Source organism: Zootoca vivipara, chromosome 6 (genome assembly GCF_963506605.1).
Source record: "Zootoca vivipara chromosome 6, rZooViv1.1, whole genome shotgun sequence".
Lineage (NCBI taxonomy): Eukaryota > Metazoa > Chordata > Lepidosauria > Squamata > Lacertidae > Zootoca > Zootoca vivipara.
Genome location: NC_083281.1, coordinates 91,667,684 through 91,682,374, shown reverse-complemented (window position 1 = coordinate 91,682,374; position 14,691 = coordinate 91,667,684). Strand labels below are relative to the sequence as shown.

The 14,691-nt window shown below is 47.8% G+C and overlaps 1 protein-coding gene across 1 annotated transcript in view; it reads left to right on the top strand.

The window, feature by feature from the left end:
- The window catches only part of RASSF2 (Ras association domain family member 2), a 43,459-nt gene that overhangs the window by 9,158 nt on the left and 19,610 nt on the right, over window positions 1-14,691 (top strand). The window contains exons 2-5 of the mRNA XM_035117375.2: window positions 4,158-4,249; window positions 6,001-6,076; window positions 6,971-7,122; window positions 9,857-9,945. Of these exons, the coding sequence (XP_034973266.2) occupies window positions 4,191-4,249; window positions 6,001-6,076; window positions 6,971-7,122; window positions 9,857-9,945 (376 nt within the window). The 5' untranslated portion in view covers window positions 4,158-4,190. The remainder of the gene's footprint in view (window positions 1-4,157; window positions 4,250-6,000; window positions 6,077-6,970; window positions 7,123-9,856; window positions 9,946-14,691) is intronic.

Sequence of the window (14,691 nt, the reverse complement as noted above, 5' to 3'; positions counted from 1 at the left end):
CACCACCATAGAAATTAAGACTAGAAATTAAGGCCTTACAATAGCGGGAAACCGGCATGCACAGATAAAAAGTCGTACTCCACGCGGTGCATAGTTAAATCATGCAGTCGTGGCTTTCAGCTTGGGTGGCTTTAAAAGAAGATGGACAAATTCATGGAGCAGAGGGCTGTCGATGGCTACTAGCCAGGACAGCTGGGCTCTGCCTCTGCAGTTGGAGGTAGCGATGTTTCTGAATACCAGTTGCTGGAAGCTGCAGGTGGGGAGAGGGCCCTGCTATACTAGATAGGCCCCCACTGGCCTGATCCTGGAGGCTCTTCTTGTGTCCACACACATACCAGTTGTTGTTTTTTAAAAAAAGGTCCTGTTTGCCTTGTAGCTCCAGGCCTCCTCCTCCTTTAGCTACACCCATTTGGGACCACTGCTCCTCTTTTCCTAGTGGAAATGGGCCCGTGGTTTGAACTAGCGCCTTCTTCTGCCCCTGCTTTAGTGCAGCTGCTTCCAAAATCTCTCGAGGGAGAGAGATGCTTCCTTGCACAGCTGGCTTTGCTCCTTCCTCCTAACCGGCGCAGTGGATGCTCAGAGTTTGGGTTGCCAAATAGAATTAAGCTCCCACACCAGAACATCTGGAAAGCGACACGAATTCAGCTGCCTCTGCTGGAAAGTATGTCTGAGAATCACAGAAGCCTTGAAGCCTTATCTTCAAGGGGTCCAATGCTGCTTTTGCCAGCACTAAACCTCTCCTTCTTCTCCAGGATGCAGAATGGAGGGCTGGGGTTTCCTGACTTGGTGAATGACTTGACAGTGGTCTGCGGAAGCCCCACTCTGGTCCCAGGTGTCAAGGATGGAGAAGAACAAATCCTGCAGAGCATCTGGTGGGAGTCTCTGGATTCCTAGAACTCTCTGCTTTTCAGTCCAGCTGAGCTGTTGTCCTCTGCCCCCTGCCCCCACCCACCCCAAATGCACACAGGAAACCCCCATCTGTTTCTAAGCTCGGGGCCAAACCAGGCAGGATGTGGGAGACCCAAGATGCAGCATTTGTGACGTTCTAGTGTAGAGAAAAGGCGAGTAAGACATGACAGGAGTTTTTAAGATGATGCCTAGGTAAAGGTAAAGGTGCCCCTTACCATCAGGTCCAGTCGTGTCCGACTCTGGGGTTGCGGCGCTCATCTCACTCTATAGGCCGAGGGAGCCAGCGTTTGTCCGCAGACAGCTTCCGGGTCATGTGGCCAGCATGACAAAGCTGCTTCTGGCGAACCAGAGCAGCGCACGGAAACACTGTTTACCTTCCCGCCGGAGCGGTTCCTATTTATCTACTTGCACTTTGATGTGCTTTCGAACTGCTAGGTTGGCAGGAGCTGGGACCGAGCAACCATAGCTGCCAAGTTATCCCTTTTTTAAAGGGATTTTCCCTTATGCTGAATAGGCTTCCTCGCGAGAAAAGGGAAAACTTGGCAGCTATGCGAGCAACAGGAGCTCACCCCGTGGCAGGGATTCGAATCGCCGACCTTCTGATCAGCAAGCCCTAGACTCTGTGGTTTAACCCACAGCGCCACCTGGGTCCCTAAGATGATGCCTGGCATGGAGAAAGTGGGTAGAGAAAAGCTTTTACTCCCTCTCTCGTAACACTAGAACTTTTGGACATCCAACGAAGCTGAACATTGGGAGATTCAGGACAGAGGAAAGAAAGGACTTATTCACACAACACATAGTTAAAACTCTGGAACTTGCTCTGGCAAATCCTCCCCCCCTCCCCATTCCCAGTGCACTGCTGGAGATGGTTTTGCTGTTCCTGGCCTGGTTAGGACGGCTCTCCGTCTTGCCTGCTGAGTCCCCATCACCCCGCATGATCCGGGCAGTGCCTTTGGCAAAGACTCTTGGCTCAGAAAGCAGACAGAGAGGTAGCCAGCCCTGGCTGTGTGCTTCCAGGGGGTGTCTTGCATGCACTGCTAAAGGGGTGTGCGCTGGCTGTGCCCACTCCCCCGCATTTGTTTAAGGCAGCAAACGTCAGGTGTAGTACTGTGGGAGAGGTGGCAGGGAGGTGTTGGTGGCCCAGTGGCCTAACCAAGTGTCCCTTGGCTAGTTTGTGGCCCTTGGTTGCTGGGGAGGGCAAATTTGTTTGTTTGTTTATTACCTGCCCTTCACCCTAAGGTTTGAGCATGGGTAACAGCACTAAAGCACAGTATTAATAACAACTAAAAACAACTTACAGACATAAAAGAAACTTGGTTCCTATAAAAACAAATACCTCAGGTGTCAAAAGCTAGTGTAGAGAGGTATATCTTCAGCATCGTCCAAAAGCCATACAATGCAGGTGCCAGGCACACCTTTGCAGAGAGGGAGTTTCACAGCTAAGAGGCCACCACAGAGAAGGCCCTCTTCCCATGGGCCACTGCCATGCCAAGCCTCCGAGAGCGGAGGGGTCCCCCTCTGCTGATCTCAGCACTTGAGGTCTGTAGGAAAGGAGACGGCTTCTCAGGTATTTGGAGCCTGAGACATTTAGGGCTTTAAACACCAGGGCTCCCCCCCCCCTCAGGCCCTCTCAGGCAGACGCCATTGCCATTCTAAGAGAATAAGGGAGGTGTTCATGGTGAGCTCCGGCACCTCTTTTTCTAGAAAAATAGCACCGTTAAACACCAATGTGAGCACCTTAATTGGGTCCTGAAACACACTGGCAACCAGCGCAGCTGTTTCAAAATGGGTTATATGAGATCTAAGTGGAACCCCTGCCAGCCAGCCAGCTCCTGTGTTTTGGACCGACCGAAGTTTCCGAGTCGTCTTCAAGGGCAGCCCCACACATAGCGTGTTGCAACGGTCCAGTCCGGCAAACCAGTCAGAGCTGAAGAAAGGCACTCCCAGCCACCACTGCCAGTCTCGAAGAGACAACGGCACAGCAGCTTGGGGGTGGAGATATCATTTTCTGCTTTGCTATGTGCAAGTCTTGAGCTTCCCTTGCTGAACAGCCCCAGAAGCTGTTGCAGAAGGAGAGGCCATGAAACAGACAGCTGTCAGAGTGGTTAGGAAAGCAGCTCAGAGGAGACAGGAAATTCAGAATTTCGTCAGCCGCTCTGCTGGGAGGCAGTGGTATTCTTAGTGCTTCTGTTTTGCTCCCCCCCCCCAACCCAAGAACAATGCTTGGCGGATGCAACAGCGGATGCAGCAGTGTTAAGACTTCTGGGCTTCCTGCTTTGCGCCTTCAAGCAGATGCAAAGCAAGATTTGTGGACACCTGTTAGGCTATAGCAGCCAAAACAAGAGATTATGCCCAGAGGTGGCGTCAGATGCAATCCCAGAGAACAAGGGGAAAGAAGAAGCGGTTCAGGGTGGCATTCGGCATAGGAATCGGATTCAGCACTGGAGAGCTTTGCCTTTCCCTGTTAAGTATCTAGTCCTTACGGCTTCAAAGATATGTGTGATGCCTGTGAAAATTTCAGAAGCTGGACGGGGTAGCCTAATGTGTGGTCAGCTAGAGGGCGATGTACAGATTCAGTCCAAAACCATGGAGGGGAGGGTGCTGTTGTATTTCAATACAGGCCCGGCTCTAGGGGTAGTCTCGGTGGCACGGGGCACCAGGGCGCTGGGCCGGCAGGAGGGGGGGGCTGGAGCGATCTCTGCGCCAGGGTGCCCGACCGGCTTGAGACGGCCCTGTTTTAATAGATGTGGCTTTAATATTGTTTTCAGTTTTAATTACTTTTTAATTGTGTGTGTGTATATATATATATATATATATATATATATATGTGTGTGTGTGTGTGTGTGTGTGTATATATATATATATATATATATATATATATATATATATATATGCTTCATGTTGTTTTCATTTGTGTAACCCACCTCAAGTCTGCGTCTGGCCAAAAGACGGAATAGAAATAAACCTAGTAATTGCAATAAGGCTTGGGGTGCTGGCCAGTCTATCCCACCTCCTGTTTCTCAGAATGGTCTTCCAGGAAAACAAGCAGGGCTATCACCTTTCTGCACCTTTTGGACAACCCCCACCCCCCCCCCCCGGCTACAATCCATGGATCTGAAACCTATTACGTAGAGGTCTGCAAAATCACCATTGAATTGAACGAACGATTAGGATGTTCTTCTCATTTATCTCAGAAAGTAAATCGTTGTGTGCTTTAAAGCTGTTCCCCGCTTCCCCTTTCGCTACAGGCCTCTGTTCCTGATGAAAGACACTTTCCAAGGATGGACTACATAAGCGAGAACTACCCAGTCCCCTGTGGGCACGACAAGTACATTTCAAAGTAAGTCAGAGGCTGGCTGCGTATCCTGGGCAGACCTTTGTTCTTTGCAGCTGGCATCAATCCCTGGGGTCTGGTGTGTTGGTGTCTCTATAACTGCATGCACACATGCAAGGAAGGGAGGAGAGAACTGAGCACCAGCAACTTCCATCTTATGCGAATCATATTTACACAATTGGAGTGGCAGGGTGAATAAATGGGAGAGTGTGGGAAACCCACCAAGCCTTGTTCTCCATTTATTTATGTTCTCTGCACACCCAGAGGGTCTCCCTCGCTTTCCGGGCTTTGGGAAGGAGGCATGAGGACTCAAGGATGCTCTGAGAGCCCTCGCACTGCCTTTCCAAAGGCCAGTAAGCAAGGGGCTGCCTTCTTCACCGGCCTCTGGGAAAGAGGCACAAGGGCTCTGGGACAGTTCTGGCATTGCCTCACTTAGTGGGCTCCCTGGGCCCTCCTGCTGCAACCTTCCCAGAGCAAGATAAAGAGTCCTCCCCCTTGTGGGTTGGGGGCAGTTCCAGGGGCTCCTGGCTACAGATGATTTTGTGTTTACACATTGACAGCCAGAACCGAACTGCTGCATAAGCTGCGCGTCGCCTGTTATGTCATGAAGCTGTGGGCACAGGTGAAATGAGGGCAGTTACAACCAACCATTCATTTTTAGCCTAGAGAACTCCCTACAGGAAGATGGACATTGAGTACATGCTCTCTCTCTCTCACTCACTCAAATTAAATTTTCTGTTTTATGATTTCAAATACTTATTTTACAGCCTTGAGATATCAGGGACTTCCCTTCTTGTCTTTGTGTGGTTCATTTTACATATCCTAAATCCCTGCATATTTTACGAAAACTACACCAATCAGTAAACCACAGAGTCTAGAGCTTGCTGATCAGAAGGTCGGCGGTTCGAATCCCTGCAATGGGGTGAGCTCCCGTTGCTCGGTCCCAGCTCCTGCCCACCTAGCAGTTCAAAAGCACATCAAAGTGCAAGTAGATAAATAGGGACCGCTCCGGTGGGAAGGTAAACGGCGTTTCCGTGCGCTGCTCTCGTTCGCCAGAAGCAGCTTTGTCATGCTGGCCACATTACCTGGAAGCTGTATGCCGGCTCCCTTGGCCTATAGAGCGAGATGAGTGTTGCAACCCCAGAGTCGGACACGACTGGACCTGATGGTCAGGGGCCCTTTATACCAATCAGTATTCCATTATTGCATCCATCGAAACTTATTTACACTGTTAAATTTATCTGAATGCTGCCAGCGTTTTCAGCTGTACACAACTATATTCCATATATTCAGTAAACGTTTTCCAATCTTCTTTAAACATATGTTTTTCTTGTTCTCTTATTCTATATGTTAAGTCCGCAAATTGTGCATATTCTGTCAACTTAAGTTGCCATTCTTCTTTGGTTGGGACCTTGCTCGTTTTCCATTTGGGGGCTAAAAAAAACACGGGCCGCAGTTGTTGCATACATAAATAACCTTTTCTGACACCTGGGGATTTCATTCTGAATTATCCCCAACAGAAAGGACTCTGAAAGGACTCTCAGAAAGTGCATGCAATTTTCTGATTGGACAATGAAATGTGTGGCTGGAGAAACATGTTCTGTGGAATCTTGGCTTTCCTTGGAAGGGGGTCAGGGGTCAGTTCCAATTTCCTTAAATATTTTATTGCATAAAGCAGCAACTTTGGGACAAAGCCACTACATGTGGCAAAGTGAGCTGGACTTCTAACAGCCCTTGTTCCACTTTGCATCTTCCAGAAATGAGCTGTTGTTGCACTTGAAGACATACAACATCTACTACGAAGGCCAGAACTTGCAGCTCCGGCATCGAGAGGTGAGAGGACCTTTCTATGCAGAGACAAGTTAGGGGAGAATGTTGTGACCAGGGGTCTGTGACCTGGGGATGATTCCAAAAATGAAACTGCACCCAAGTCACCTGAACTCTGCACCTAAAGGAGCTGGATCCTGCAAATGGCGTGATGCATGCAAAAGGGCTCATATGTGCATGCTTTTTAAATTATTGCAGTGCAGAGTTTACTCTTTAGTTTTAATTCCAGTTTTCCTATTTTGGGGCTGTGCAAGGCCCCGAAACTCTGATACCCCCAGACTCTGGGATTTTCCCAGCTTCTGAGAATTCAGCATGTGCTGCCCATGCACTTTTAATGATGCACTCAGGAGGGCTGGAAACCTGCTTTTAAAAACTAAAATTATCCTTCCAGAGGAATACAGTACAGTATGTAAATCTTAGGAACCAAAATCAATAAATATAGTTGAAACCAGCATCCTTTCTTTTGGTGCTTGCTTTTATTTTCACTTTATAATACTCAAAAAGCAATGGCATCAACAGTCAAGAGAAAGAGAAAAGAGCAAAGCAAGAGAGGGGGGCGGGAATAAAGAAAGGATATGAGGAGGAAGGAGGGAATGGTACTATTCCAAAAGCAGCATTATAATTCCATTGTCCTTCAAGGGAATATTATCCAATAATGTTTATCCATAGAAAAGAGTGTGGCTGCCAGCCATGTTCCTTTACCTTAATGTATTCAGTGAATGGATGCCAAACTTTTGAAAGGCTGTTCTTCATTTTCAGATAGCGCAGGGTTTGGGTACATTTTGTTAACATTTCCATTAGAGCTGTGGTCCCGCTCTGGAGGTAGAACCAGCATCCTTGGGGCTTATAGAAGTTTTCTGCTGCATCATGCCTCAGTCACTTCTCTCATGGGCCCTCTAGGAAGAAGGGGAGTTCATCGTGGAAGGCTTGCTGAATATCTCCTGGGGGCTGCGCAGGCCCATCCGCTTGCAGATGCAGGACGACAACCAGCGCATCCGCCCCCCGCCTTCGTCCTCCTCCTGGCATTCCGGCTGCAACCTGGGAGCACACGGGTCAGTAAACAATCCAGGGCATGTTTGTGCATGTGAGAAAAAATATCTAGGGGTCTTAGCAGACCACAAGCTTAACATGAGTCATGAGTCAAGTGTGATGCAGCAGCAGCAGCAGCAGCAAAAAGAAGCTGATGCCATTTGAGGCTACATCAACTGAAGTCGAGTGTCCCCATCGAGGGACGTCATAGTCCCGCTCTTTTTTTTTCTTTCTTTCAAAGTTTTTTATTGTTTTTTATAGAAACATCTAATAAAAACCAAACACTACAAATAACAACAACCAAAAAAGAAGAAGAAGAACAACAACAACAAAACATACAAAATTTCATATTCTTAACCTCTTATCTAATCATTGTACTGCAACTTCCTTGGATCCTCCTTACTGTGATACACTGCTAGTCCTCTTTAGCAATTTCAACTTCATAATCCTTTTATCCTTATATAAATTGTACTTATTCTTACTTCCTAACAATACCATTATCTTCATCTTACATATTTTCCTTTACCACTAAGCCAGATCTTAAACTACAGCTTATATATATATACCTCAAAATCCATTTCTTATTAATTAATTACAATACTATTCTTCTTCAAATAAACTTTAAAATTCTTTCAATCTTCTTCCACCGATTTTTCTCCCTGGTCGCAGACCCTCCCGGTCAGATCAGCTAATTCCATCATTTTCATCTGCTGCTTTCTTCTGCCTTGGTCAGACCCCGCCAGGAGTCTTCTGTTCAGTTCTGGACACAACAATTTAAGAAGGAGGTTGACAAGCTAGAATGTGTGCAGAGGAGGGTGACTAAGATGATCGAGGGTCTGGAAACCAAGCCTGATGAGGAACGGTTGAAGGAACTGGAGAAGAGGAGAATGAGAGGAGACATTATGGCCTCCTTCAAATATCTGAAGGGCTGTCGCATAGAAGATGGAGAAAGCTTGTTTTCTGCTGCTCCAGAGGGAAAGAACTGAACCAGTGGATTCAAATGACAAAGAAGGAGATTCTGACTAAACATTAGGGAGAACTTTCTGATGATAAGAGATGTTCGGCACTGGAACAGAATCCCTCGGAAAGTGGCAAACTCTCCTTCATTAGGGGCTTTTATGCAGAGATGGGTGGCCCTGTGCCCAGGAATGCTTTAGCTGTGGTTCCTGCCCTTCAGGGAGTGGGATTAGATGGCTCCCTTCCCACTCTATGATTCTGTCACTGTGACCATTTCGGTTTAACTTTTTCTGTGATCAGGGACTTAAGGGAGGGTTTGAACTCGTGTCATATCGGTAAGGAAAGCGGCACCTTGATGTGTAGAAACAAGGATGGGAGTGGATTGGGGCCAGAAACAACCTGAGGAAATCATAAACTTTTTTTATAATGGGAAAAAAATATCGTTGATTTTCCTGAACACTGGAGAAGTAGACTAGGGCTTTAGGGGAGTGAGTTCAAGTCCTACCCCTGCTGGGATCACACTGCTCTCTGCCCGTTCTCCTTGGGTAGAAGATAAGATATGGCCACGTACAAGGCTGCTCTGTCTGCAACTAGGATCCCCATGAACAAACCAACTTGGGAACTGCAGAATATGCAGCCCAGACTATACAATTGGCACCATGACCTCGATTATTTCTGCTGGTGGAACACTGTAATCTACATGATCACAAGTTGCAGATAAATAAAGAGCTTTTGTAAGTAGAAATTATAGTCAGGATGGCAACAGAGCCTCTTGGTTGCTGTTTTTGTTTTTAATACTTTGGGGAAATGCTCAGTAATTTCTGCTGTAAACCAGAGTCTGCCACTAACATGGCACAGATCCATTCTACACATTACACAGAAGAAGGTGGTAGGATTTTGGAGAGTGGTGCTTCAGACTCCAAGGACGGTTGCAGTTTTGAATTTTCCCTACATGTAAAAAATAAGCACACCTTGGTCAAAAGATTTAGCAATGCCCTCTTCTTGTTTTGCTGCATGCAGGGAGCTGTTTTACTAAGCAAAGCATTCAAAAATACTTAAACCTCACACATAACTTTATCCCTGCTTCCTGCCTAATGTCCGACTCGAGGGCAATTCTGATGGCATGTTTCGAAAGTGTTTTCCTCTGTGGTATCCATGTGTCTATTAATGTCTGAAGTGGGGTGCAGAGGGCACACAGAAGATCATGTTGGCAACTTCTGCGGTGAATCATAGAATTGTTGAGTTGGAAGGGACCCCAGGTGTCATCTAGTCCAGCCCCCCTACAGTGCAGGAATCGCAGCTAACAAATGCATCTTTCAACAACAGCAAAATCATCATGCTCACATAAGTTGCCACTGTGATTTTATGCTGCGTTTACTGTTCACGTGAGTTGTTGTTTGGTCGTCTTAGTCATGTCCACTCTCCGTGACCCCATGAACCACAGCATGCCTTGGAAACACTCACTTTCTTCTCAAAGCTTCTTCTTCTTTATGTCCACAGAGTTTCCATGGCAAAATACTAGAGTGGTTTGCCCGTCCCTTCTCCAGGTGGATCACATTTAGTCTAAACTCTCGGCTATGACCCGTCCGTCTTGGGTGGCCCTGCACGGCACAGCTCATAGCTTCTTTGGGGTTATTCAAGCCCCTTCACCATGGCAATGCAGTGATCCATGAAGGGGGTTCACATGAGCACACGAAGAATAACTGCTTGCATCAATTGGTGTTTTTAGAATGCTTGGGGAAATATTGCAAGGTCTTTTCTATGTCCCGAATTCTCTTCTTTTGTCTCTTCCCTGCTTAGGTCAGTCATAAAGCCGTCAACCTTACCAGACATCCAGGTCACGGAGGCCGAGCCCTCGTCAGATGGAGACGGAATTGATGGGGGAATTGGTAAGGCAGGGGAAGTGAAGGATGCTGGGAGTCCTTACTGGTGCTAAGGAATTGGGGGTCTCCATCTTCTGAAAATAATGCAATAGTGGAGCATAATCCTTATCTAGGACAATAACTCTCTGTGAAGTGTAGTAAATCGATATCTGAAAGGTGCAGCTGTGTTTCTGGGAGCTTACCCCGTGCTAGGAGTGCCATAATTATGTGTCTAAAAGGAACAGAGCAATCTGTGTCTTGGGTCTAAATAAATGTTTCAGAGTTCTCTTGTGATGTGTATTGAAAAATAATATATATATGATAAGAATAATTTTGGAGAAAACTGGATATTGAAACCTGCTTAACCTAAATCATATATCCCAGTTTTACAGCGGCCCTTTAAAGTACGCTTCACGCAGAGTATACACAGTCAGAAGTTGACCTGGCTAAAAAAACCACCACCAAGAGCGTAGGGAATTATCTCCCTTAAATGAAACCCCTTACTAGCTGCACACTTGTAAAAGTATGCAGATGAAAATACAAACGGTTGGGTTTCTTTAACTGAAAAACAAACTGAATCTAAAGAGACTTTAAACTAAAGATAAATGCTTTCTCTCTTAGCAATGTTATCTACCCACTTTCCAAACCTCCCACAAGACTCCCATTAAACTACCCGAGAATTAACAGCAAACTAGCATTATAACTAAGCAACTCTCATACTAAGATTCAACTGGGAATCTCTTAAACTGAGAACAACTGAGAGAGTGATCTACCGAGAGATGAATCAAACTGAAAGATCTAACTAAGAGATACAGAAGGCTTTCTGGCAGAGCCTTATATACAAGGAGCAGAGCCTACGCCTGTGAGCAATTAACAGAAATCACCTGCAGCTGTTTCTCTTAAACAGACAGTATTTACATTAGACCGGCTCTAAAGTAACTTGACTATTCAAAAAATCCAACAATGTGGACGGTGCTGCACCAACAAACATAAGAAGAGCCTTTGCTGGATCAGGCCAATGGTCCATCTAGTCCTGCATCCTTTTCTCTCACTGGCCAATCAGGTGCCTGTGAGAATCCAGCAAGCAGGATCCAAGCACAAGAGCCCTCCCTCCCCCCTCTTGTGGTTTCCAGCAACTCTTGTTCAGAAGCTTTGTGGCTATTAGGCATCAATAGTCTCCTCTCCTCCTCCATGAGCTCGTCCAGGCCTCTTTTAAAGCGGCCCAAGTTGGTGGCTATCACTGCCTCCTGGGGGAGGGAGTTCCATAGTTTAACAGTGCGCTGCATGCAGAACGTCTTCTCTTTTATCTGTCCTGACTCTTCCAGTGTTCAACTTCACTGGGTGTTCATTAGTTCTAGGGTTATGAAAAGGGGGGGGGGACATCACTCTGATCACTTTCTACATGACAGGCATAATGGGGCTGGGGGGCAAATAGGAGCTGCCTAAAAGGTCCCTGTTGGGTTATTTGGGATGTAGTTAATGGGCTGCGCTCATGGACACTTTTTTTGGGGGGGGGGCAAAGCCTGAGGACAGACATTGGGATGACCAATGTTCATGTTCCTTGTGCGTCTCTGAGTATCCCTGAACTTCTGTGGGAGAAAGTATCCAATCACCTTTATGTGTGAGAAAGTGAAACGCCACGTTTAAGGGAAAACTTTTTCCCAGGATGGGTGGGAGGGCTAGATGTCATGGTCGCTGCCCATGCATCAATTTCTTTGCATGGCCGAACTTAAGGGCCTTTGTTTTCTTCCCTTCTCCCTCTGAGTGGATATAGGGATGGGCATCTGTTGGAGATTCTTCAGGGGGTTGGACTAGACAACCTTTGGAGTCCCTCTACCATTCTGTTAATCTCTCTCCTAATACTGGAACCAGGTGGAGTCAATGACGTGGAACAGAGGTGGGAGATTCAGGACGGACAAAAGATGCCCACTAGCCGTCATGGCTTTGTGCTGCTTCGATGGTTGGAGGCAGGCGTTGCTTCTAAATTCCAGTTGCTGGGAAGCACAGGAGGGGGAGAAAGGACTCTTGTGCTCAGGTCCTGCTTGCGGGCTTCCCACTGGGGTATTTGGCTACTGTGAGATGCCTTTGGCCTGATCCAGCAAACTCTTTATGTTCTTAAAAGGAATGACTTCTTCGTACTTGCCGTTTCCAGGTGCAGTCACAACCTCAGGTCTGGGTAGCTTTAAAAGGGGGGGTACGACAGATTTTTGGAGGCCAAGGTTGATCGGCATGTGAAGGATGCAGGTGGCGCTGTGGTCTAAACCACTGAGCCTCTTGTGAGCCAGTGTGGTGTAGTGGTTAAGAGCGGTAGACTCGTAATCTGGGGAACCAGGTTCGCGTCTCCGCTCCTCCACATGCAGCTGCTGGGTGACCTTGGGCTAGTCACACTTCTCTGAAGTCTCTCAGCCCCACTCACCTCACAGAGTGTTTGTTGTGGGGGAGGAAGGGAAAGGAGAACATTAGCTGCTTTGAGACTCCTTCAGGTAGTGATAAAGCGGGATATCAAATCCAAACTCTTCTTCTTCTTCTTCACTTGGGCTTGCCGATCGGAAGGTCAGTAGTTTGATTCCCCGTGACGGGGTGAGCTCCCGTTGCTCTGTCCCAGCTCCTGCCAACCGAGCAGTTCAAAAGCAAACCAGTGCAAGTAGATAAATAGGTACTGCTGTTGTGGGAAGAAGGTAAATGGCATTTCCTTGCGCTCTGGCTTCCATCACAGTGTCCCATTGTGCCAGAAGCCTTCCTCCATGGCCAGAAGCAGAGAGAGCGGCTGCACACAAGTCCTGCTTGTGGGCTTTGCCAGAGGCATCTGGTTGGAAGGCAGGAGGATGCTGGCCTCGAGCAGCAGCCAGGCGCCTCCGAGTTCACAAGTCCAGCGTGAAACACACACACACACACACACACAGAGTGATGTGGAAGAATGAGTTTTGTTCCCCTTTTCCTTGACAACGCAGCCCTCCTCTCTTTAGAAAGGGAATAACAGGAGTCATTGTTAAGCAGAGTTGCCATGGAGAAACAAACATTTACAGGAGAAGCACTCTCTCCCGCACTCCCCATCGCTCTCGGATCAGAGATCGGCCTTCCTGTTTAACAAAACAGAAAACCACCACGTGGGTTTTTGGCATTTACAGGCTTTGTGCAATCTGAGCTGTGCCGTTCTCGCCTCTCCTCTTCTTTTCCCTTCCTTTAAGAAACCAAAGCAAGCCAGGCAAACCCCTGCTTAGATAGATCAAAGTCTCAGCATTGGTTCCTCCAGGACAAGAAGCGCAAAGCAACCAATTTACCGTACTTGGTGCAAGCTTTTGAGTCACACAGGACGCTTCAGTAGTCTGGGTCTTCAGGAAGGGAGTGTGGGAGGGGCAATGCCCCATGTTGCTGTAGCCACAGGGCTACTGTTAGACATGTCTATAGTAAGGATTTGAATCCCACTCACTGCTTGGAAGACTAGTGGGTTTAAGGCAGGCATCCCCAAACTGCGGCCCTCCAGATGTTTTGGCCTACAACTCCCATGATCCCTAGCTAACAGGACCAGTGGTCAGGGATGATGGGAATTGTAGTCTAAAACATCTGGAGGGCCGAAGTTTGGGGGTGCCTGGTTTAAGGTAAAACAGCTGATGGAAATTGCTGCTCAGAAACTTTTGTGCAAAACAAAAAACAAACACCACCCTAGCTGAGGCCTCCCTCTTCTTCCATGTGCAACAGTCAGTGGTTGAATATGTGTTGCTGTGTCAGTTTGGAAGCCCTGGGCCAGTTGGTACCCCTCTATCTGGCCAGCTGCCCTTCACAAGCAGTTGCCTTCAGCATTGGTGGAGGAATGGGGTGGGGGAGCGCACTGCCCCCGGCACCATCAGGGAGGGGGGTACCATCGCAGCAGCCACCCCGGACATGGGCCACGCACACACACACCCCGGGCACTACGCCCTGCGGGCGGCGCACCACGCTCCCTGGGACGCGTGCCAGCCACGCCCCCGACTGCTCTCCGCCCCCGGTGCCAGAGTGTGCAGCTTCGCCACTGGCCTTCGGCACTCCAGAGTACAAGGGAGCCCCTTGGGCTCCATGAGGCAGGAGAGGATGCTTGTGGGCGATTGTGTCCCCTACCCGCCTCTTTTTGCCTTCCCCATAACCAAGAGCAGGGCATTGCCAGGCTTTTCAGTTTTCCCTGCTGTAAAATCCACACACACACACCCCGCCAAGTTTTCAGGAACCCATTCAGAGTAATACCATCATGATTAACTGATGTGCAGCCTAGCAATCCATAATTGGGAGATGAAAACCAGCACCAGTCCAAACTTAGTTTTACCAGTCAAAGATCAGTAGGCCATTTTTTTAAAATTATTATTTTTAAGTGTGGCCTTCCGGTGCTCAAGTTTGAGGAAGTTGAAACCTCTGTGCAACAGCTTAGAAGGGATGCCCAGATGAAAGGAGTGTTGCTCACCCCTCCCAGAGAACACAGCTAAGGCTTTGGCAGGAAGTTAGGTGTGGCATCCAAGGGGTTAGAATCATAGAATCATAGAGTTGGAAGAGACCACAAGGGCCATCCAGTCCAACCCCCTGCCAAGCAGGAAACACCATCAAAGCATTATTGACATATGGCTGTCAAGCCTCTGCTTAAAGACCTCCAAAGAAGGAGACTCCACCACACTTCTTGGCAGCAAATTCCACTGCCGAACAGCTCTTACTGTCAGGAAGTTCTTCCTAATGTTTAGGTGGAATCTTCTTTCTTGTAGTTTGAATCCATTGCTCCGTGTCCGCTTCTCTGGAGCAGCAGAAAACAAC